Genomic DNA, 21,237 nt, shown 5'->3' with positions numbered 1-21,237 from the left:
GACGCCGGCCAGCACTCCCCATTCCATTGTACGAGTGAGCATAGCTGTATATGAATTGTGACTGGAATTCTGGACATTTTGTGGGTGCCGTGTGTACGTTTGGGAGACCAGTGTGCTGGGCCTGTGTGCGTGAGCCAACTATGTTTGAGTGCGGGGCCACACAGGTCAAGTGTAGAGGTCATGTGTGTACCGTCCGGGTGTTCTGTCTAGGCCCTATGTGTGAATGCATACATGCAGAGCACGTCACAGTCCCACCTATGTGGCCCTGGTCTGTGTCCACGCCCCGTACCGCCTGGTGTGTCCTGGTGCCCTCTCCTGATGCCTCTGCCTGCCTCAGCCAGCTTCCCTGGCCTGTGCTTGGCTCGTAGGACAGTGGCGGGGCCCGGCGATCTGTGATCGGCGACGGCCCTCAGTTGCTCACCCACTACTACGATGATGCCAGGACCATGTACCAGGTGTTCCGCCGTGGGCTCAGCATCTCAGGTAAGAGGGGGCGTGGGGGTGTGCAGGAGCTGTGGCAGGGAGTGAGCAGGTGCAAAGGTGGGGAGGGGCAACCCAGGGGCCAGGGGCCTGGGCGGGGAGTGGTACCCAGGTTCAGAGGGAAAAAGCCACTGTTGGCCCTTCTCCCACCCAGTCAGAGAAGTAGCTGCAGTGTGTGGCCGAAGGGCTGACCTCAGCTTTGTTCTAGCACTTAGAACTGCCTGACCTTAAGCTGGCTCTTAGCCCGTACTTTATATCTCCCACAGGCAGCCCTGATAAGCCTCCTAATGCCAGGCCACTGGCTGGCATGGTTCAGAACCTGGGCCTCTGAGATGTCTGGGTGGGCCAGGGTAGGGGGCAAAAGGAAGTGGTCCACAGAGGCGACTTTCTACCTCTGCCCCACGGCCAGGTCTCTGTGTCCTCCTGGGGCTGCATCACACAGGTCATGGTGGGAACTGGCGCTGTGTCATTCCCTGTTCCTGGGCCTCCCTGATCCCTGAGGTCACATCATGCTTGTGTACTTTAGGCCTTCTTGGGCTTCTGCAAGTTAGACAGGGAGCTAAAGGGCAGTTCACCTGACTCCTGGACCAACTACCCCATGGCCTGGGATGTCCATTCAAGTGTCTGATGAGCAGGTGCGGGTGACAGTCCACACTACCATCCTCCCTGGCACAAGGCCTGTTTATCTCCCTGCAGGGAATGGACCCTGTCTTGGCTTCAGGAAGCCGAAGCAACCTTATCAGTGGCTGTCCTACCAGGAGGTGAGTGACAGAGGACAGTCCCCACCCTGTCAACCCATGTAGACCTGGCATTGGGGGGGCTCGTGGGTACCCTGCAAGGTGTCAGAGGGTCATTGTTTCCTTGCTTGGCCTTTCAGACTCCTGGCAGCTACCTCACAGAGTTTCCAGCTGACCTGGGTAGGGACTGGGGAAGGTCTCAGACCTGTAGGAATCTCCACCTGGGGATCTCCCTCCCCTGCTGAAAGTCCTTGCTTTCCATTACTTCCCCATGTCTGTGTGCAGGTGGCTGACAGAGCTGAATTTCTAGGGTCTGGACTTCTCCAACACAATTGTAAACCAAGTACAGATCAGTTTATTGGCGTTTTTGCACAAAATCGGCCAGAGGTAAGCATCTGCCTTCAATGGTTTTAGAGGTATCGGTGGCGTAGGAGCTTGGGTATCATACACAGCCCCGATCCTACTGTTTGTAGGGCCTGGGACAAGAGGAAAAATGAATATACTTGGTCCATGCCACCCCCCAGTCCCTTGGCTTTGCCCCTAATCAGGAGTGGACATCCCAGCCAAGCTCCATCCACGACAGCCAGCCCCACAGACCGCTGTTCCCTGAGCCATGCGGGAAGAAGGACCCAGGGAAGAAGGCCGTGCAAGCCCTTTAAGCAGGCTTGGGACTGTTTTGGAGTCTCAGAATTCCCTGGGGCATGCATGATCTAGAAGGCTGTGGGTAAGCAGGCACAACGGGTTAGCTTTGTGGATGCCTTGCCGCATGGAGAGGGCCAGAGCAGACCCTTCTCAGTAGGACCCAGAACAAGTCCCCTGGTTGCCTGGGCATAAGAACCGTATAGCCCTCCTGCCTGCTCTGTGCTCCCCCAACCCCAGACCTGTGTTGTCTCCGCAGTGGATCATCGCGGAGCTTGCCTGCTACACGTATTCTATGGTGGTGGTCCCGCTCTATGACACCCTGGGCCCTGGGGCTATCCGCTACATCATCAGGACAGGTGAGCCAACCGCATCCCCCTCTTGCTACTGGCAGCCAGCCCTCCAGATCCCCGCCTCTCAGATGATACCGATTGACACTAAAAAGCACTTTGCCTCCATGCTCGAAGAACATTCTCCACTTTGGCCCTTGAGTTGGCTTTCCCCAGTTAGACTTCACCTAAAGGCACCTTCCACAGGGCCTGGCTATCATGAAGGAGCCTCTGCACCAGCCCCCACATAGACTTCCAGCTCCCCGAGGCTTAGTCCAGCTTGGGGCAGATGCCCAGGGGCAGGGGCGAGGGTGCCAAATAGCTCCAGCAGACCTGAGATTATGGAGCCTGAGCCTGGAGCAAAGGAATGCTTAGAAGCCGCTCTAGGAGGTTCCCTGGCCTTTTGTCCTTGGCTTCTCCAGAGCTCCCTGCGTTTTCCTCTCCATACAACACATGGCCTGCGTGGCCTGTCTTAGTGCATTTATTTACACCCAAGCTCGGGCACACGCAGCCCATGGTTCTGCTGCCTGGCGCGTGTACCCACGGTCACAGCCTGTGCTCACACAACCTGACTTTCCCTTCAGCCGACATCAGCACCGTGGTCGTGGACAAACCTCAGAAGGCCGTGCTTCTGCTGGAACATGTGGAAAGGAAGGAGACTCCAGGGCTCAAGCTCATCATCATCATGGAACCGTTCGAGGAAGCTCTGAAAGACAGAGGGCAGGAGTGCGGGGTGGTCATTAAGTCCATGCAGGCTGTGGAGGTGAGGCTCTGTTCCTGGGCTGTGTCCTGGGCTGTGTCCTGGGCCACAGCTCGTTGGCCCCTGAGCCAGAGCCGCTGTTATCTGCCCCTCTCATGCCCTGGGCTGGATGTCTTAGGTCATCAGGATATGTCAGGGTTGAAACAGGGCAGGCTTCGCAAGGGCTGGCGGTGGGTAGGGGGGTCGGTGCCCACAGGCCTCCCCTAGGCGACAGGCTCCGTTGGCTGGTACAGTTATTGACAGAGGCACCAACAGGTGGGTGGTGGTACCAGCCTGCCCCAGAGTTACTCACGTAGCCTCTGGGGCTGCCTTTTCTCCAGCCTGTCTGAACCTGAGGACTAGACACAGGAGGTCCGGGAGTCTTTGAGGGGTTCTTTCAATGTGTCCGAGACTCCCAGCAGCCAGCAGAACCAGTTGTTCTGTGTGTGACCTTCCCGGAGCTGTTGCTTTGGTGGCAGCTTATGGCCTGCTGGAGTGACACAGGCCGTCCTGGCCTCCAGGGCCTCACGCCCTGCTCAGTAGCAGCTCACCCCCACCGTTCCTTCCTGGACGTAGGCTCCTGGGCTCTCCCCTTGCCCTCCTGCGTGCCTGCCTGGTCTGAACTAGTAATGCTCGTGCACGTGGCTTTTGGGGCCACATTTACACTGGCAACCCCCATCTGCCCCTCCCGCCCTGACCCTTTATCTGGAAGTCCTGGCCACCTAGCCCCTACGTCCTGAACGTTTGTCCGGATGGGCACCTTGAGCTGTCTCCCGCACTGCGCATGCGCACAGTGCCTCGCCTTCCCCGGGCCTCAGGCCCCTTGTCTGTAATGTGTGCGGTGGCCCAGGCCTGGATGTGTATTTGAGGAGAGGCCGCTCCCGTGGTTTCTCCACCTGGGCTGCGTCTGGATGGGGAATCCTGAACTTTAGACTCCACACAAGAGCAAGACATACTAGGCTGAGTTTGTTTTGATTTTTTGTTTCTTCACTTGTTTTGACTGATAAGAACTTTTGAGCATTTAAAAATAGTATTTTTCTCTTCCAGGAGTGTGGCCAACAGAATCATCAGGCTCCTGTGGTAAGCTCATCTGCCAGTAGGTCTTTATTGAGCAAGATGCTGTGCAGGTCTGACCCTCACAGACCCCTGCCAGGGGCTTGATAGGAGGTCAGAGCCGCCCCCCTGTGCTGATAAGCAGCTACTGTGAGCAGCTTGGGAAATGCCCGCTCAGGGCGCCAGGACTTGTGTGCGTGAGGGTCTAGAGAGCGACCTGAACCAGGAGTCAGGTGTTGAGGAGGGAGGAGAAAAGGGCAGCCAATCCTGGCCACTCTTGGTTCTTCAGGAACCTTTTCTTTGGGACGGCCTATGTTTTTCTTTGACGGTAGTGAACTCTAAGGACAGGGTGAGCAGAAGCTGTCTTTGTTCATCTTTGTGATTTTTTTCTGCGTGTCACCCCCAAGTGGTGCTGCCTGGGGTTGCGTCACCAGTGACGGTCACTGGCCCTGGGAGGGCCCTGTGGGGGTTTAAGCTTGCTTACACGGCCTCTCCCTGCAGCCCTCCCTCCAGCTCAGCCCTGCCCCCTCTTCTTGCCGGCCCCTGAGCGTTCTCATACATGGGCTGGCCCTTCGTGGGTGGCTCTGGGAGGTGCCCACCTCCCGCACCCAATGCGCCAGCCTTAGAGCACTGTTCTCTGACCCCCTGGCATGCCCTTGCCTCTTGTTCTTCTCCCAGAGCCCACCCTCTGTTCGTCTGGAGAGGTCTGGCTTGTCCCTCAGTCTGAACTCGTGTCACCTCCTCTGTGTACGAGCAGACGTGTTCGGCTTTTCCCGGTGACCCCAGGACTCTGTGCCCCGTGTCAGGGGCAAGGGCCTGATGCAGAACAGTCTTGGTGACACTGTGGGAAGCTCAGTTCCTGGGCCACACATTCTGCTCCCAAGCCTAACCCCAGACATTTGGGAGAAAGTGGGAAGGAAGGATGGCACTGGATCACATCCACGAGGGCTAGATGTGGCCACTGCAGCCCAATCCCATCTAGAACTGAACTCAGATTCAAGTTAGGGAGGCCCCAGACGCAGGTGAGAGGTTAGTGGGACAGATGGATGTCCAAGCCCCCATTAGGTTTCCTCAGCCTTTCTTCCCCTTTCCTAGGGACGTGCTAGCCCGCCTTTCTGGCTGCAGCACGCAGGGCATGCGCACGGCCCCACATGTGGCAGGTGGGGGTGCACAGAAGGGCCAGCTGGTAGAGGGGCCTGGGGGTATTGGGCCCTGGCTGGCCACACCGGGTCCCTTAACTCACACCTCTTCTCAACTCTGCAGCCCCCGAAGCCCAGCGACCTCTCCATTGTGTGTTTCACAAGCGGCACAACAGGTGAGCAGAGGTGCCCAGATCACCAGCCAGGGCCACCTGCAAGCTTCCCTGGCGGCCTTGGTGCAGCGGATGCAGGGGGCTCTGGTGCCCTGCGCGGCATGGGCTGAGCCTTGTCCGGTGCCTGGCTCCAGACGATGGGCCCCTCCTGCCGCTCCCAGTGCCCAGCAGGAGGCAGCCCAGGTGGCTGGACGTGGATGGACAGTGTGGCCTGGGAGGTACAGGGTGGGGGCTCGCCATTCCCTGGCACCGGGGCCAGAGGAGGGCCGGGTAGCTGAGTCATGTCATCCCTCCCTGAGGGATGCTCTCACCTCTCTGCTTCCTGCCTCTGCGTGGCCTTTGTGTCGGGGATGGGGGAAGAGGTATGGGGTGTGGTGTCTGAGAGCCTCGATTTGAGTCCCACTTCCACCACTTGCTGGGGTGTCTGAGAGCCTCGATTTGAGTCCCACTTCCACCACGAGCCAGTCACGTAAACTTGTCGCCACCACTCTGCCCAGCTTCTCACCTGGGATGGGAGCTGTTTAAAGTGCCAAAGAGGAGAGGGGACGGAGTGTGAAAAGGCGGTGCAAAGGCTCTGTGGGATGGGGCTGGTGTGCTGTGGGGACGAGGACAAGCAGAAGTGACGCTCCCCATGCCTGGTGCCGACAGAGAAATGCACACAGCAGCTTTAGCAGGGGCAGCCAAGGCAGGCTGTCTGGGGGCGGGGGTCAGGACACACACGAGGAGCATGGTCATGGGCACAGCACGTCACAGTCTGCAGTGCCCTGTTGACCCAGTCACTGAGCTGCTGGGGCCCCAGCACGGCCTGTGAGGCCAGCAGGTGTGGGGGCTGGCCAGGTGGACACCACCAGCAAGTGGAGGTGGAGGACTTGGGCCCTGCTCCCGCGACCCCCAGCCCAGCGCTCGTCCCCTTTGCTGCTCCATCTCATCTATGGACTTCGGAAGTCACTTGTCTTTTCCCTGAATGGGCAAGGAGTTTCCAGCCTTCTTTTTCCAGATTGAGAACTGGCCTGCCTTGATGATAGCTCTTGATGGGCTAGGCAGTGAATCCGGGGCTTCCGACGCTTTCCATAGATGTAACCTCTAAGTCTAACCAGCCCCATAAGCAGGACTCTCCATGAGGATGGATCACGATAAACGTGGCTTCGTTGGATCGAGATGAATTTTTGCCATTAACTCAATGGGTTTGAGGGTTTCTACCACATTGCTAATTTTTGTCAGAGAAGAAAGAATATAGCATTTGCTCTCCAGGAGCTGACATCTAGATTCAACCCACAATTCAAAAATGCCCTTCAGGTTTATATTGTTCTTTGTCATGAGTTTCATGACATAAACTTTTGGTGACCTGTCTCTCCAGCCTGGGCTGGGGAGCACGTTACTACTGTGGCCTTTAGCTTTAGACCCTTGCCCTTTGAGCGTGCCCCTAAGCTTTTCCTGAGTCACTTGATGTTGCCCCCGTTTCTGGAAAAGAACGTCACAGTGCAGAAATGGGCTGTCACCCGGTTGGAGAGGACAGGCCTCACGTCTAGTGCTTTTCCAGGCCACGAAGTCAGAACTGGAAGCTAAGCTGTCCTGCCCAGGCTCTGTGTGGTGGCAGTGGGATGTACGGAGCCTGGCCAACACGTCGCGATTTAGTGCCCAAGCCTCCCACTCTAGAGCTGTTGCTGGTGCCAGGGGCAGAGCTGGACAATCGAGCACACCTCTCATCACCCTGCCTGGCTGTGCTTGGATTTCCTTGGCCTTCGCCTGAGCCTGCTGTGCCCCTGGTAGCCAACCTGTTGTCGACCACATCAGCAATGCGTGTCCTCAGCCTCACAGCCCCGGCCGGACCCAGCGACCCAGCGGCCCAGCTTCCCTTCCACAGTAAGCGTCCTGGCTCGCAGCTTCACCAAGAGCCGCACTGTTCTCCTGGTGGGGAAAGATGGGAAAGATGGAAAATATGATCTAAACCTGACATTTGTTTCTGATTCTGGTGGAATCATTCTGGGAAGATTTTCTTCTTGGTATACGACAGAAACATCTGTGGAAATTCCTAGAGTAAGCCAGTACCTTGGAGCCCGTAGTCAGGCCAAGAAGGCCCTGGAGGAGGTGAGAGCTTGGGATTCGTCTGTGCTCAGGGATGGTTCCTGGCTGGGTATGTGGGTTGGTTGTTCATAGTTCATAAAATGACTATTAGCTGGACTAGAATCCGACACCCCCTCTCCTCCAGAAAAGATAATTTGTGGGTGTAACATAGTCCAGTTTGGGAAATTGGGCCCCATGAATGATAATTAAGACGTATCCTATGAGGACATGCACCCCCTCTTCCCAGAGAAGAAAATATAGTGGTCTTTTAAAACATACCCTTTTTTTTTTTAATAATTTTTTTTAAAGATTTTATTTATTCATTTGACAGAGGGAGAGAGACAGCGAGAGAGGGAACACAAGCAGGAGGCATGGGAGAGGGAGAAGCAGGCTTCCCACAGAGCAGGGAGCCCGATGCAGGGAGCCCAGGACCTCGGGATCATGACCTGAGCCGAAGGCAGTCGCTTAACAGACTGAGCCACCCAGGCGCCCCTAAAACATATCCTTCTTTTTTTTTTTTTTTAAGATTTATTTATTCATTTGAGAGAGCGAGAATGAGAGAGAGTACATGAGAGGGGGGAGGGTCAGAGGGAGAAGCAGGCTCCTCGCTGAGCAGGGAGCCCGATGCAGGACTCGATCCCGGGACTCCAGGATCATGACCTGAGCCGAAGGCAGTTGCTTAACCAACTGAGCCACCCAGGCGCCCCTAAAACATATCCTTCTTAATCGATATGTTTTTAGCATTCTTTTTCTACTTTATGTAGATTGACTCATTCAGCTCATTTATGGAGCATCCCCTATGCATCAGACCTAGTGCTGGGGGCTAAGGTCACAGGGATGGGTAAGCCAGAGCCCTGTTTTCATGAACTCACAGCTCATGTCACCTAGCAGTTTGGTACTATGTGGTCACCGCCTCGAGGGTCCGCATCCCAACGTGCCTGGAGCACTACGCCACCGAGAGGTGGGAAGAGCAGGACAGAAAGGATTCCCAGAGGAAGTCCATCTGAGCGGAGTCCTGAAAGATCGGTAGCTGGGGGAGAATAGGAGGAAGGGCATTCTCAACAGGGGGAACAGTGTGTGCGGAGGATGGGCTGCAAGAAGGAAAATGTTGCTTTGAGGGAGAGTTGAGTGAGGGAATAGCAGTGTGGGGACAGGGCCTGGAAGCCCTGGCCGGAGAGGAGTGACGGGGGCCGGAGTTTCAAATGGAGGCTGAGCAGGTGCGGCCGGAGATGCTAGAGGAGAATAGAATCTGTCAGTGTTGTCTGGTGGCTGAGCCGCACCTGCAGGACGCTGCCGCCGCCGAAACACTGGCTGGTGCTCCTGACAAAGGCTAGTCGTGGAGTGGAGGCTGGACGCAGAAGCCGACTGCGGTGGAATGAGGAGTGAATAGGAGGTGAGGACGTCACTTCAACAGGTGGACAGTTCCTTCACGAAGCTTGGCCCTGTCACCAAAAGGCCTGCTCTAGAATGTTCATGACCTTGCGGTGTGGATAGTCAGAATCTGGAGACAACTCCAGTGCCCATCGGCGGTGGAATGGTATACCTCAATAGAACATTCTACCTCACTGTATGTTGAGTGAAAGAAACCAGGCACAAAAGATTGGGTGGTTTCTTTGATCCAAAGTTACACACATCATCAACTAGTCTACGGTTTTAGAAGTCAGGCTAACGGTTGCCTTCCAGGATAATGGTGCCCTGGATTATTGATGATGCTCTGTCTTGACCTGGTACTGGTTGCACAGGTAAGTTCACTTAAAAAAAACAAATCTCTTGAGCCTTATACTCACTTGGGCACTTTACTATATGTATGTTGTGCTGTAAGAGAGAGTTTATGTAAAAAAAAAAAAAAATAGATCAGCTCTGAGGAACGGCAGAGCAAGAGTAGAGCTGGCAGAGACCTGGAGGGGGTGGGGCTCTTGTTATCTTCCTGGAAATCCCTGCAAGTGTTTCTTGGCATCGAGTAAGAGCCACTAGAGATGGAGGAAAGGGAGGTGCTGCTCAGTGGAGCCGAGCCCCCAAAGCTTTGGTTTGGACTGGGGGAGAGAGGGGGCTTCCAGGTGCCGCCAGGAAAGAGACGTGCCCTGCCTGGAGAAGGGAGGAAGACTGGGTAGAAGCATCTCTTCTGTTCTAATTGAGGACACCCAGGGAAGCTCAGTCATGTGCAGTCCTTTAGCTGAGCATGAAGATGGCCATCAGCCTTACGTCTGTGGCTGCTCAGAGATGGGAGCTCGGGAAAATACTCTCCTTGACCTATTTGTTTTATACCGTTCAGTTCAAGACTTATGTGACCATATGCATGAAACTACACCTCAGTACTCCTGTGCAGCTGTAGAAGAATTTCTTAACCTCTCTTAAGCCCCAGTTCCTTGGATATTAAATTAAGCCATCCGTGGGGCTCCTGGGTGGCTCAATCAGTTAAGCATCTACCTTCAGCTCAGGTCATGATCCCAGAGTCCTGGGATTGAGCCCGAGTGGGACTCCCAGGGGAGCCTGCTTCTCCCTCTCCCTCCCCCTGCTCATTCTCTCTCTCTCTCAAATGAAAAAAAAAAAATCTTAAAAAAAAAATGAGGCCATCTGATATCTGCAGCATAGACTGTTTTAAGAAACAACTGAGTTACCATGTATGAGATGCCCACCCAGCACACTGCCCACATTGGTGGGTATTCAGTAACTGGCTGCTATTAGAGTTATTACTTGTATTCCTACCAGCTCTCAAGTCTGATTGTTTTAAAAAAAAAAAAAGAATGGTGGGCATGTGATTGATGAAAGTAAGGCTCAATCCTAAATAAGATGTGGGAGCCTCAAGCAGGGAGATGGATACTCTGCATTATAAAACTTCCCAAGCATTTCTGTCACCAGCCTCTTCTATAACCCACCTTTGTGTGAAAGTGGAAACAAGCAGCCAGAGGAACTTCCAGCCAGAGGGCCCAGCGCTGCTCCCAAGCCCACTCCCACCCAGCCCTGTAGGAGAGACCTTGGGCTCAGCTTCACCCCATGACTGCCCTCCCTTGGAGCCAGTGTCCATCCAGGGCAGACCTTCAGCCAGTGAAAGGCCTTTCTGCACATCAGCCGTGGATTTCCAGCCAGGAATACTGGCTAAAGCCCAAATGACATTTGCAGAATCTGCAATGAAGAGTTTTTTCCTTCAGCAGCCGGAGAGAAGAATAAAAGGGAGGATGGCCAGCCTGTGAGTAGAAGGTGGGAAAGGGACAGTAGGTCTCATGCTGCTGAGATGTCGGGGCCTGGGCAGCAGCACCTCTCCTGATGATGCACCAGAAAAGGAGAGAGCTGGTTCTTTAACTTTGCCGGAGGTCTAGTGAAGAATGCGTACCTGTTCTTCTACGTGAGTAACTTGGAAATTTTCCCATATCACATTGAAGGAAATGCTGCCAGAAGCATGCACTATTCCTGAATCAGAGAAGCAAGCAGAACTTTCCAAAGGCTCACCTCCCACTTCCCACCTCCCAGCTCGGACCTTGCATCCCATCGCAGGATTTGTTGTCAACATGTGCTTCTTCTTCATCCTTGAACACATCGAGGCATGACTTGAGGACATCATTTGAACATTTCTGGGAATATTTAAAAATTCTATAACCCATTAGAAGTTTATAAAACCTTACTCATACCCTGCAAGAAAGCTGGAGGAGGAGGAGAAACACCAGAGCGAGAGAGGAGAGCCAGACCACCCGGCCGGCAGCCAGCCCTAGCTGGGGAGGGCAGAAGTGGCAGCAAAGTGGTCAGATTTGCACTGTGGACGGACACCTGCAGGCCTGAATTCAGACTGTCGGTGACTTACGACACCCATGAAACTGACCTGACAGTGTGACCAGAAAAGGCATGAGGTGCCTCTGTTTTCATCCAGGGGCAGAAAAGGAACTGCCCCCCACCCACTGAGCAACTTTAAAGGCATAGACAGAGCCAAAAGTTTGTTTCTAAAAGGTGCAAACTTTTCTCATCGTGTTGGAGAGGAAAAAGTTTTGTCTAAGCAGAACTGAGTAAATGCTACCATTGTGTGTGTTGTGGACTGAACTGAATGGAGGATTCAGACAGTTTTCATGAATGAAGACAACTTTCTCTCTCTTGAGATTCACAGCCATCCACCTTGAAGTTGCATTAGGCATGAGCAAGTCAGCCAGCCTAGCAGATCTAAAGCTCTGTAGCATTGGGCGGTATTTTGTGCAAGTTCTGATTTCATACCTAGTATTTTGGGGGTATTCCTTAGAGACTTCCAGAACTTGGGGATCCACAGGTGAAAATTTCCAGGTGATACTCTCAGAATGGTCTGTGGACCCAGAGATTCTGTGGGATTTGTACATAGGAGGCAATTCCTGGCTTAGGTTTGAGGAAAGACGCTGGGATGAAAGAAGGCCCAGCAGAGGTAAAAACAGATCCCATATATCTTCATTTAAAAAAAAAAAAAAAGAAAGATATTTGAACAGCTACCTATCAAAACCCTGTAACCTTCTGCGTCCCCCAAGTCCCCTCAGTGATTTGCAGTATGGGTGCGTGTGCCAGACTTGTTAAAACCCCGCCCACCACACATCTTGGTCAGACCGAGACGGGGCCATTCCTGACGCTCTGGCGTCTGCCAGTAAGTTGAGCACACAGGCCACATGGGATAGAATTATGAGAGCAGCTTGACTTTTGGCTCCGTCTGTGCCTTCAAAGTCAGTGCGGGGTAGTTCTCTTTCTGCCCCTGGATGAAAACAGAGGCACCTCATGCCTTTTCTGGTCACACCGTCAGGTCAGTTTCATGGGTGTCGTAAGTCACCGACAGTCTGAACTCAGGCCTGCAGGTGTCCATCCACAGTGCGAACTGACCACTTTGCCGCCACTTCTGCCCTCCCCAGCTAGGGCTGGCTGCCGGCCGGGTGGTCTGGCTCTCCTCTCTCGCTCTGGTGTTTCTCCTCCTCCTCCAGCTTGCTAATGAAGCTTTGGGCCCTCTCCCACCAAGTGGAAGTGGGGAGGGAGAAAAAGGAAGTGGGAAAGGGAAGTCAAGAGATGGTTTGGGGCAGACCTTTAAAACCTGCTCCTTGTGTCGTGGCCACTTCTGGGAGTTGTCTCGATCGCAGGCAGTGTTCTCTTTGCTGGCTGCTCCCTTTTCCACTGCACTTCTGCCTGTGGCGCACACGACTGCTTCTCCCTGAGTCAGGGGGAAACTGGCCAGTGGACAAGACTCCTTTTTAACCCACCATTCCCACCACCACCCCCTCAGACTGCTGTTCTTTCTGCAAACTCCCCATCCAGTCCCTGGGATTTATTATTTGTTTGCAGACACACTTTTCACATTTCTCACCAGGACCCTCAACTGCAGGGAACGTGATCGAGCTCCGGGTTAGCGTGGGTTTGGGGTTGGGAAAGAGGACCCCCCTATTCCTCCCACTTTGATGGGCTATAGAACTGTGTAGCTCTCTCTGAAGAAATTCTTCTCACAAATCCATTCCTCCCCTCCTCCTCTTCTCCCTCTCCTCCCCTTCCTCCTCCTCCTCCTTCTTCCTCTTCTCCCTCTTCTTTTTCTCCTTCTTCTTCCCCTTCTCCTCCTCGTCCTTCTTTTTCTCCCCCTCCTCCCGCTCCTCCTCCCCCTTCTTCTTTTTCCCCTTCTTCTTCTTCTTCTTCCCCTTCTATTTCTTTTCTTTCTTTTTCTTTCTTTCTTTCTTTCTTTCTTTCTTTCTTTCTTTCTTTCTTTCTTTCTTCCTTTCTTTTCTTTCTTTCTTTTTTTCTTTCTTTCTTTCTTTCTTTCTTTCTTTCTTTCTTCCTTTCTTTTCTTTCTTTCTTTCTTTCTTTCTTTCTTTCTTTCTTTCTTTCTTTCTTTCTTTCTTTCTTTCTTTCTTTCTTTCTTTTTCTCCTCCTCCTCCTTCTTCTTCTTCACCTCCTCCTCCTTCTCCTCCCTCTTCTTCTCCTCCTCCTCTTTCCTCCTCCTCCTCTTCTTCTTCTTCTCCTCCTCCTCTCCGCCCCCCCCACTGAAGTAGAGTTCATATAGCATAAAACTAAACATTTTAATGTGAGCAATGTGGTGGCATATACTACAATACTCTCTTTATCTCAGGTCACTTAGTCTTTTTATTACCTCTTTCTAGGTGAGGGTTGCAAAGTTAACATATTGGTTTGTTTAATATTTACTGGGTAAATTCTACTCATGGTCTGGCCCTTCACTTTTGGAGTTTCACAGTTGTATCTGCTGCCTTATTGGAAACTTCTAATTTAACATCTTTTGACCATGGATTATATCCTTAGACCTTCTGAAAGCCCTGTGAGGTGGGCGTTGTCCCTGTTTTACAGGTAAGCAAACAGAGGAGAAATGGCTTCCCTGTGTTCTGCTCACAATGACGGGCAAGGCCAGGAGTCGAGAGGCCAGTTAGATGTGTGTCCTAGCCACTCTGACGTGAAATGGTGACCAGCTGGTCTCCCTCCCCAGCCTACTGGGCCCTGGGCCCCCACCTAGCCTCTGTGTTCTGAGCCATTCTAGCAGACCTGGGTTTCACTACAAGCAATCCTGAAAGGTCTTATCGAGACAAAGTGAGAATATCCTTCTCGAGTCCTATCTCTGCTGGTGAACAGGCAGGAGGGGCTGCCCCCGCGCTCGGCTCCTCTAGCCTGGCTTGAGCCTGGGGCCTTTCCAGGTGCTGCATGCAGCAAGGAAGTCCTCTGCCAGCATAAATGGTTGCTGGACTCTGGAGACGAGACCTGCTCGGCCCAGAGAGCAGCACAGGGTACGGGGTGTATGTGAGGAGCCTGGAGGCTGAGAGCCTGTGCTCCCCGGGTAGGCAGGAGAGGGGAAGGCACAGGTCCCAAGTAGCCAGCCTGTCAGGCCTTGAGGCACCCTGCCCGTGGGACTGTGTCACCTGCCTTGCTGTCCCAAGCTGCTGGGAGACTCGGGGGGAAAGTCTCCGGCACAGCTCAGACTCGGAAGTGTCTGGGACTGTCAACTTGGGCGCTCTTCTCAAGCAGTGACCTTTGAGCTTCCAACTAATTTGCCTTTTTGCTTTCTCTTTTCAGGGAGCCCAAAAGGCGCGATGCTCACCCATGGGAACGTGGTGGCTGATTTCTCAGGCTTTCTGAAAGTGACAGAGGTGAATAAAGTAGACTCACTAAACAGGTGTCTCTTGAGGACACCCTGGAGCCTCAGAGGTTTTTTTGTTTGTTTTCTGTTTTTTCCCCCTGATGTAATCTGAGCTGCCTTTCCCAGGCAGGAGTTTCTTTTGACATTAGAGCAATCTGACTTCCACAGACACTTTAACCCCCAAGCCCTGAAATGATCCATACCTGATAAATTGCCAGTTTGATTTCTAAGAGTGCTAAGATCCCAGAAAGAGAAACATGTAAACCTGCGTTTCATTTTTAACTGCAAAAATTGAGATATCTGTGGTTTCCTGTCTACCTTTATTTAGAAAGTAATCCTTAATAACTTGTTTTTCCTATAGGTCAGGGTTTAATTCAGTCATTTTGTGTTTAAGGACTACTAGAGTCTGAGAAACAATGGCAACTGCTAATTTGTAAGACTGTACTTAAAAAGGTAAATCTAAAGTAAAAAAAAAAAAAAAAGCTTGATATCTTGGCCTGACAAAAGCATGTTAGCATTTTATAACCGACTAAGAAAGAAGGACGTTTTTCCACAAGTGGTGAGTATCCATATGTCCTGCAAGTTTCCTTAAGGAGAAAGGAATGTTCCTTTTCACATAAGTTAGGCTTTTTCTCCACTGTGGAGAAAAATCACTCTTCTACATTCATGCCAGATGGCATTATGGAGCACATGCCCCCCAGACCCTGATAGATTTTTGGTAGAAGACGGTGAGAGGCTGTTGGTGGCTGAACCCACGTCGGGAGCCATAAGCCAGGTTCCCAGGGCTTGTCCAGACTCATTCAAAAGCCAGCCCTGGAGAACGAAGGCCCTGTGAAAGGGTGGGGGGCAGGGGAGTCCAGCAAAGAAGAGCTCCCGAGGGCCCAGCCCGCCCCTGAGCGCAGGCCTTGTGCAGGCCCCCCCCCAATCCTTGAGGTCAGTTCCCTGTGCGTGTCGTGGGCTGGGGTGCACAGCAGGGCTCCCTCTCAGCCTCCCCTATGGGTATTGTCCACAGGCCATGGCTTTCGAGGCCTGGTTCAGCCTTCTGTTTGCCTGGGGCTTCTACCCTAGCCACAGTTGGTGCAGACCTAGGGCTCCCCAGGTCCCTGTTCTGGAAGAAGGACTAGAAAGGGCCAACAAGTCTAGCCCCTTGGACTCCCTGCCCAGGTGGGCCAGGGAGATGGCGAAGGGGGCCTGGCCCCGGAGGAGACTTCCCTGCGGAGCTCGACTCTGCTGGTTTATGTGTGCTTCACTGGGCTTTTTGCTTCTGCAGATAACCTAGACCCACTGGCTGCGCCCTAACACTCAGCTTCCTGCGCTGCCCTGTCTCTCTCTCCCTCTGTCCTTCCTGCGCCTTTCACCTTCCTCTCTCTCTCTCTCTCTCTCTCACACTGTTTCTCTCTCTCATCTGGCCTCTCTCTTTGTCCCCCCTCAATCCCCTCCCCATTTCCCTTCCCCCTCCCTGTTTGCCCCTCCAGGACCATTTTCTCTGTATTGTTTTATGACTCTCTCGTCGTCTTCCTGTCAGTGTTTCTTTCCTTTCTGTCTCCCATGCCCGTCACCTGCAGAAAGTGATCTTTCCGAGACAGGACGATGTGCTCATCTCCTTCCTGCCTCTGGCTCACATGTTTGAGAGAGTAATTCAGGTAAGACGCCCACCTGACTGACCGGGCCTTGCCTGGGCTCCTTCTGTTTTCTTACAGAGTCAGTGGGCTCCCACTTGTGCGGATGTGCACATTGCCTATTTGCCTTTAGCACACATGTTTGAGCGAATGGTGCAGGTAAGGCCCTGGCTCCGGGAGGCACAGTTTGTGCCCAGAACCCAGAACCCTAGCAGAGTGTCACTTTGTCACTGGTGCTAGGAGGTAGAACTAAACTGCCCTGTCCTCGCAAGGTACCACAGGGGTCAGGGGACCTTGGCTGCCCAACCTGTCCCTCCTGGGAAGACTCCAGGGATGACCCTAGGCCTGCCTTGTCTTACCTGTGGAGATACCTCAGCCGAGAGAGGCCCCAGCTGGCGGCCCGTGCTCAGAGAGGATCACGGCTTTGCAGACGTGTTTTACATTCACAGTCTGTGCACTATGGCTCTGCTTATGGCCACAACACTTACATACCAGAACTTCCAGAACTCATGAACTCCCGGAAAGGAAAACAAGACAGTAAAGTTGGGGAATCAAACTGCCATGACCCCTCGCTCCAGAGATAGGACCGGCATTATGATCAGCCCTGAGACCGGCCTTGGGGGGGTGCAGAGGGGGCGGGGGGAGTCCACGTAAGGCTGTGGGAACAAAGAATTTTCCAGGCACGTGTCACTCAGGGAACCAGCTTGTGAATAAGCTGTGTTTTTTTTTTAATTTATTTATTTGAGAGAGCGAGAGAGCACAAGCAGGGGGAGCAGCAGAGGGAGAGGGAGAAGCAGGCTGCCCTCTGAGTAAGGAGCCCCATGTGGAGCTGGATCCCAGAACCCTGGGATCATGACCTGAGCCAAAGGCAGATGTTTAACCAACAAAGCCATGTAGGCTCCCCTACGCGGTGTCTTCTAAGCCTCTCCCATCTTGCTTGGGGGAGAGCTGGTATATTAGGGCATGCTCTCCAGCTTTTCAGACGTGGATTAGAATGCCATAGTTCATTACTATGAACTAGTTTTGTGACCCTTTACCTCTCTAAGTTTTGCATTCCTTGCCTATAAAATGGAGCTATAAATGCTGCCTAACTTGTAGGGTTGCTATGAGCATTAAAGAAAGGAGCATGAATTAGGCCCCAAGCATATTCCTAAACCCATTAAGAACCAGCCAGCCCCCCGCCCCACTTGGCCCCCTACCGAACAACACCCACAGCCAACGTTAGCAATGTGTCATAGTATTCGTGGGCACTGCACACCCTTCCAGAGTTGCTGAGGTGTCCCTGGGGGAAATCCACAGACCTGGAACAGACCCGGTGATAGGGTGCAGGACAGCTCAGAGACCTGAGTCCCCAGGGAGGTCCTTGCCCAGGGCTTGGGAGCTGAGCATGAGGGAGCAGGCACCAGTGAGCCTGGCTGCTCTGGGATCTCCCGGAGGCCCGGGATTCCCCTCCGTCTCCTGCTGCTTCACCCCGTGCCTAAGTGGGACTTAGTGGGAGGGGGGGCACCTCAGATGGTATTCTTGAGTGTTTCACGGCAGCAGCCAGAGCTAGGTTAGGGGGTCATGGGTGCCCTCCATGTAGGGCAGAGCTTTGGACCGTAGCCAGGAGTGACCACCCTGAGGGACTCCTCCCTTCCTGTTCTCTCCCTCCAGTCTGTTGTCTACTGCCATGGGGGGCGCGTCGGCTTCTTCCAGGGAGACATCCGTCTCCTCCCAGATGACATGAAGGCTCTGCACCCCACCATCTTCCCTGTGGTCCCTCGATTGCTGAACCGGATGTATGACAAGGTGAGCCCCATAGGGAGTCTCTGACCAGGCTGAGGTGCTGTGTATCTGCTGTCCGGACAAGGTCTGGAACCCCAGGCGGGCTTACCATGCCTCCTCCCCCAGGTCCTAGAAGTTGCCTCCTCTCTTGTATTCCTTCGCCCTCACCTTCCTTCTCCTGTTTTCTTTCAATTCTCTAAAACCCTGTTTAAGGAGATTTTCTCTTCAGGAATTTCTATCCCTACAACGTGACCAGACGCTGGTTAACCTTTAGCTGGGTATCACACATCCACTGATCTCCTGCAGAGGCAAAAATGGAGTGTGACTTCTCTGTTGGTCAGGCTGTGGGAACAAAGGCCTTCTTCCGGCGGGGGGCGGGGGGGCGTCTGTTAGAGGTAGTACACACAGGCCCAACAGCTGTCTTCCAACTTCTGTTCCTCAGATCTTCAGCCAGGCAGACACACCATTAAAGCGCTGGCTCTTGGAGTTTGCAGCAAAGCGTAAACAGGCTGAGGTCCGGAGTGGAATCATCAGGAATGATAGTATCTGGGATGAACTCTTTTTTAATAAGATTCAGGTAAGAAAATGAACAAGTGGCACCCAAGTGGCCTTATAGAAGAATTTGAGAAGCTCATTCCAGTGGCCTGGAATCTTATAAAATAACTCATTTGCTCATGAAATCAAAGCTTAAGCTACCATAGAATAATTAAAGGACTCATTTTTATTATCTGGATGTGTGTGGTATTTGCCAAAAGGCAACCAGCAAGAAGGACTCCTGGAAAGTAGGTCCCTTGGTCTCCACAGACATTAGGGTAACTTTGCCCTTGGGTAGTCAGGTCCATCAGGAGCTCCTGTGGCCTAAAGTTTCTCTTGCCCCTCCCTGTAGCCTTGGCCGTGCTGGCTTTCCAGCAGCACTAGGTTCTAGCCACGAGGCCAAGAAGCTTCCTTTCCCTTCTTATTTCCTATCCCTTCAACCTCTCCCAGACTGGGCCGATCATGAATTACTCACTTGTGTATCCCCACGTAAGTTTTCAGGCTCTGCATTACCCAAGGAACGTGTAGCTAATTAGTAGCATTACTCATTTTTTTCTTACTACTCTATTTTTAGCTAAGACAATTAATATTTAAACTCTCTTGGCTCAACTTACAGAAAGAAAGTGCTTAAAGAATCCATTGTCCTCCGCTGTGCATAGTAAATAGAGCAGAGCATGGTATTGATTTATAAATGAGAAAAGGCTATGCCATTATGATGGAAGTGGGAAAAAATTGTCCTAAGTAATTGTTTTGGCTGCTTGCAAATGATGGGAGAGTGAGGGAAAAGCTGTGTATTTGAAGGAAGGAAGAGCCAAAATTATAGAATAGCACAGATTAATGGCACTTACCTCCAAAGACACAGAGGAGTTGGCCATACTGTGGGTCGAGTTGCAAAGCTGATTGGGTTGATTTCGTTTGAAAGGAGAAGCGACTTCTTCAGCCTCAGGCCTTCTCTTTCATCCCTTCCCTAGGGCCGGGTGGGGGTCCAACTGTTGAATGCCGACCTTGGATGAGGCCCACATGGGCTAGACTCCATCTCTAGCAGCACAAACTTCGGCAGTTTCCTTTCTCTTCCCACAGGCCAGTCTTGGTGGGTGTGTGCGGATGATTGTCACTGGAGCGGCCCCCGCATCACCGACAGTGCTGGGATTCCTCCGGGCGGCTCTGGGGTGCCAGGTATAGCCTTTCCACGACTTTCCCTAGGGACAATGGGACATGTGGTCGGGGCAGAGCAGGAAACCCACTACACCCTCTCCTGAAGAGAGAAAGATCCTGGGGGCAGGACTTTAGTGGGACAAAAGCTCCCTCCTCTGAGGATGAAAAAGGCTCAGAGTCAGTGAAAGCCAAGATGATCTTGTGACATTCTGCAAAGTCCGGGTGTACCCACTTTGGGAAGAGGAGTCAGTTAAACTCTGTATGGGTCATTGTTGTGCTAGAGAACCCATACCACATCTGTGCCAGCATCTCTGCATTCTCCGTCCTGCAAAATATCTCCCCATCTGGAAAAGGAGCACTAGAGAGGGGGATGAGAGCCCATTGGTGTTTTGTTAGTTGATTCAATAGGTTTTGTCATCCCCTAAAATACTCATTCCTTCATTTATCTATTCAATTAATATTTATTAAGTTCCTATATATGCAGGGCTGTGACTCGTGTGTTTTATGTAAAGTAGGTGCATCTGTTTCATAAAAGTACATGCTTAAGTTTTTATACTTTAGAAGCCAGTGCTCCCTTCACTGTCCTATTCTGTACCAACATGGCGTGGCCACTCTTAAAGGCAGGTTGCCTCACATGCTGTATTCCTGCAAACACTTGGGGCTCTGGAGGGGAATATCTTACAGAGTAAAAGTAAAATGTACAGTAGGTTCTAAAATATTTGTCTCTCACACCTATCATCCAAATGAAAAATAGAGTCAGTAGTTGAAAATAGGTCAGAAATCTTTACCCCAAACCACATAACTTTATCTCCTAAGTGTCAGTAGTAAAAATAGCACTACTTCCAAGCCAAGGAGTCACACCTGTTGTGTGTGTTCAGTTTCACCTGGAGTAACCTACCTCCCTTCTCATTGTCCCCAGCATGGAACAACCAGATGCTCAGTGGGAGGTTAGCTGGCTGAAAAAGGCAGCCAGTCATCTGTAGGAACATGTATACTTACAGCATGGTTTCCTTTTTCATTTGAAGGTTTATGAAGGTTACGGCCAAACTGAGTGTACAGCTGGATGTACCTTCACCACGCCCGGGGACTGGACCTCAGGTAGGATGGGCTGGAGATGTGGGAATGATTCATGGGGCACTGCTGATCTAAAACTTCTTTATGGAAAGCAAATTTACAGGGGCACTTAGGGAAAAAGTAACAGAAAAATAAGAAAAACACTGATGGTGGTTATGTCTGGGTTGTGGCACAATGGATATTGTTCTCTTTGCTACATATTTTTGTGATTTCCAAATATATTTTGTATTTTCCCATTTCTTTTATAGATAACTAAAAGTCATATATTAAAAAAAGAAGAAGAAGCAGTAGATCACAGAATATAGATATAGTTCCAAGGGGAAAAATGCTTTTAATATCAGTAAATGTCGGTATGTTAGGTTTTATAGGTTAGAACCTACTTTAGAATGAAGGAAGCAGGCTGTGAATTGGATATGATTTAGGAAAGAAGGGCAAGTTCATAGTGAGCACTATTTCTTAAACCATTTCTGAGACCCTTTGGGACCTGGGGTCTCCTATGATGTTAATGTCTAGAAGGCAACAGCATCATCAGGAAGGAGCAGCTCCTTTCCACGCCCTCATTCTGAAGAGACTCATCTTCCAAGGCAAGGAGGAAGGTGTAGGTAGCCCATGTGTTTCCTATCACCAAATTTAGACCAGACACTAGAAGAATCTAAAAAACACTGAGCAAAAGAATCC

At 51.9% G+C, this 21,237-nt stretch overlaps 1 protein-coding gene across 5 annotated transcripts in view; it reads left to right on the top strand.

The window, feature by feature from the left end:
* ACSL6 (acyl-CoA synthetase long chain family member 6) overlaps positions 1-21,237 on the top strand; it is a 65,628-nt gene that overhangs the window by 19,085 nt on the left and 25,306 nt on the right. For all 5 annotated transcript variants that reach the window (XR_004680873.1, XR_004680874.1, XM_035014071.1 and 2 more), the window contains exons 3-15: positions 369-483; positions 1,177-1,241; positions 1,503-1,604; positions 2,116-2,215; positions 2,770-2,948; positions 3,972-4,004; positions 5,241-5,292; positions 14,350-14,423; positions 15,979-16,056; positions 17,686-17,820; positions 18,239-18,373; positions 19,411-19,506; positions 20,511-20,583. Coding sequence is in view for 3 of the 5 variants with exons in the window: in XM_035014071.1 (XP_034869962.1) it covers positions 369-483; positions 1,177-1,241; positions 1,503-1,604; positions 2,116-2,215; positions 2,770-2,948; positions 3,972-4,004; positions 5,241-5,292; positions 14,350-14,423; positions 15,979-16,056; positions 17,686-17,820; positions 18,239-18,373; positions 19,411-19,506; positions 20,511-20,583 (1,237 nt within the window). In the remaining 2 variants the exon portion in view is untranslated. The remainder of the gene's footprint in view (positions 1-368; positions 484-1,176; positions 1,242-1,502; positions 1,605-2,115; positions 2,216-2,769; positions 2,949-3,971; positions 4,005-5,240; positions 5,293-14,349; positions 14,424-15,978; positions 16,057-17,685; positions 17,821-18,238; positions 18,374-19,410; positions 19,507-20,510; positions 20,584-21,237) is intronic.

The sequence above is a fragment of the Mirounga leonina genome, unplaced genomic scaffold, assembly GCF_011800145.1.
Source record: "Mirounga leonina isolate KUSES-001 unplaced genomic scaffold, KU_Mleo_1.0 Mir_168, whole genome shotgun sequence".
NCBI lineage: Eukaryota > Metazoa > Chordata > Mammalia > Carnivora > Phocidae > Mirounga > Mirounga leonina.
Note: the sequence above shows the minus strand (reverse complement) of the source record. Positions and strands in the feature narration are given on the sequence as shown.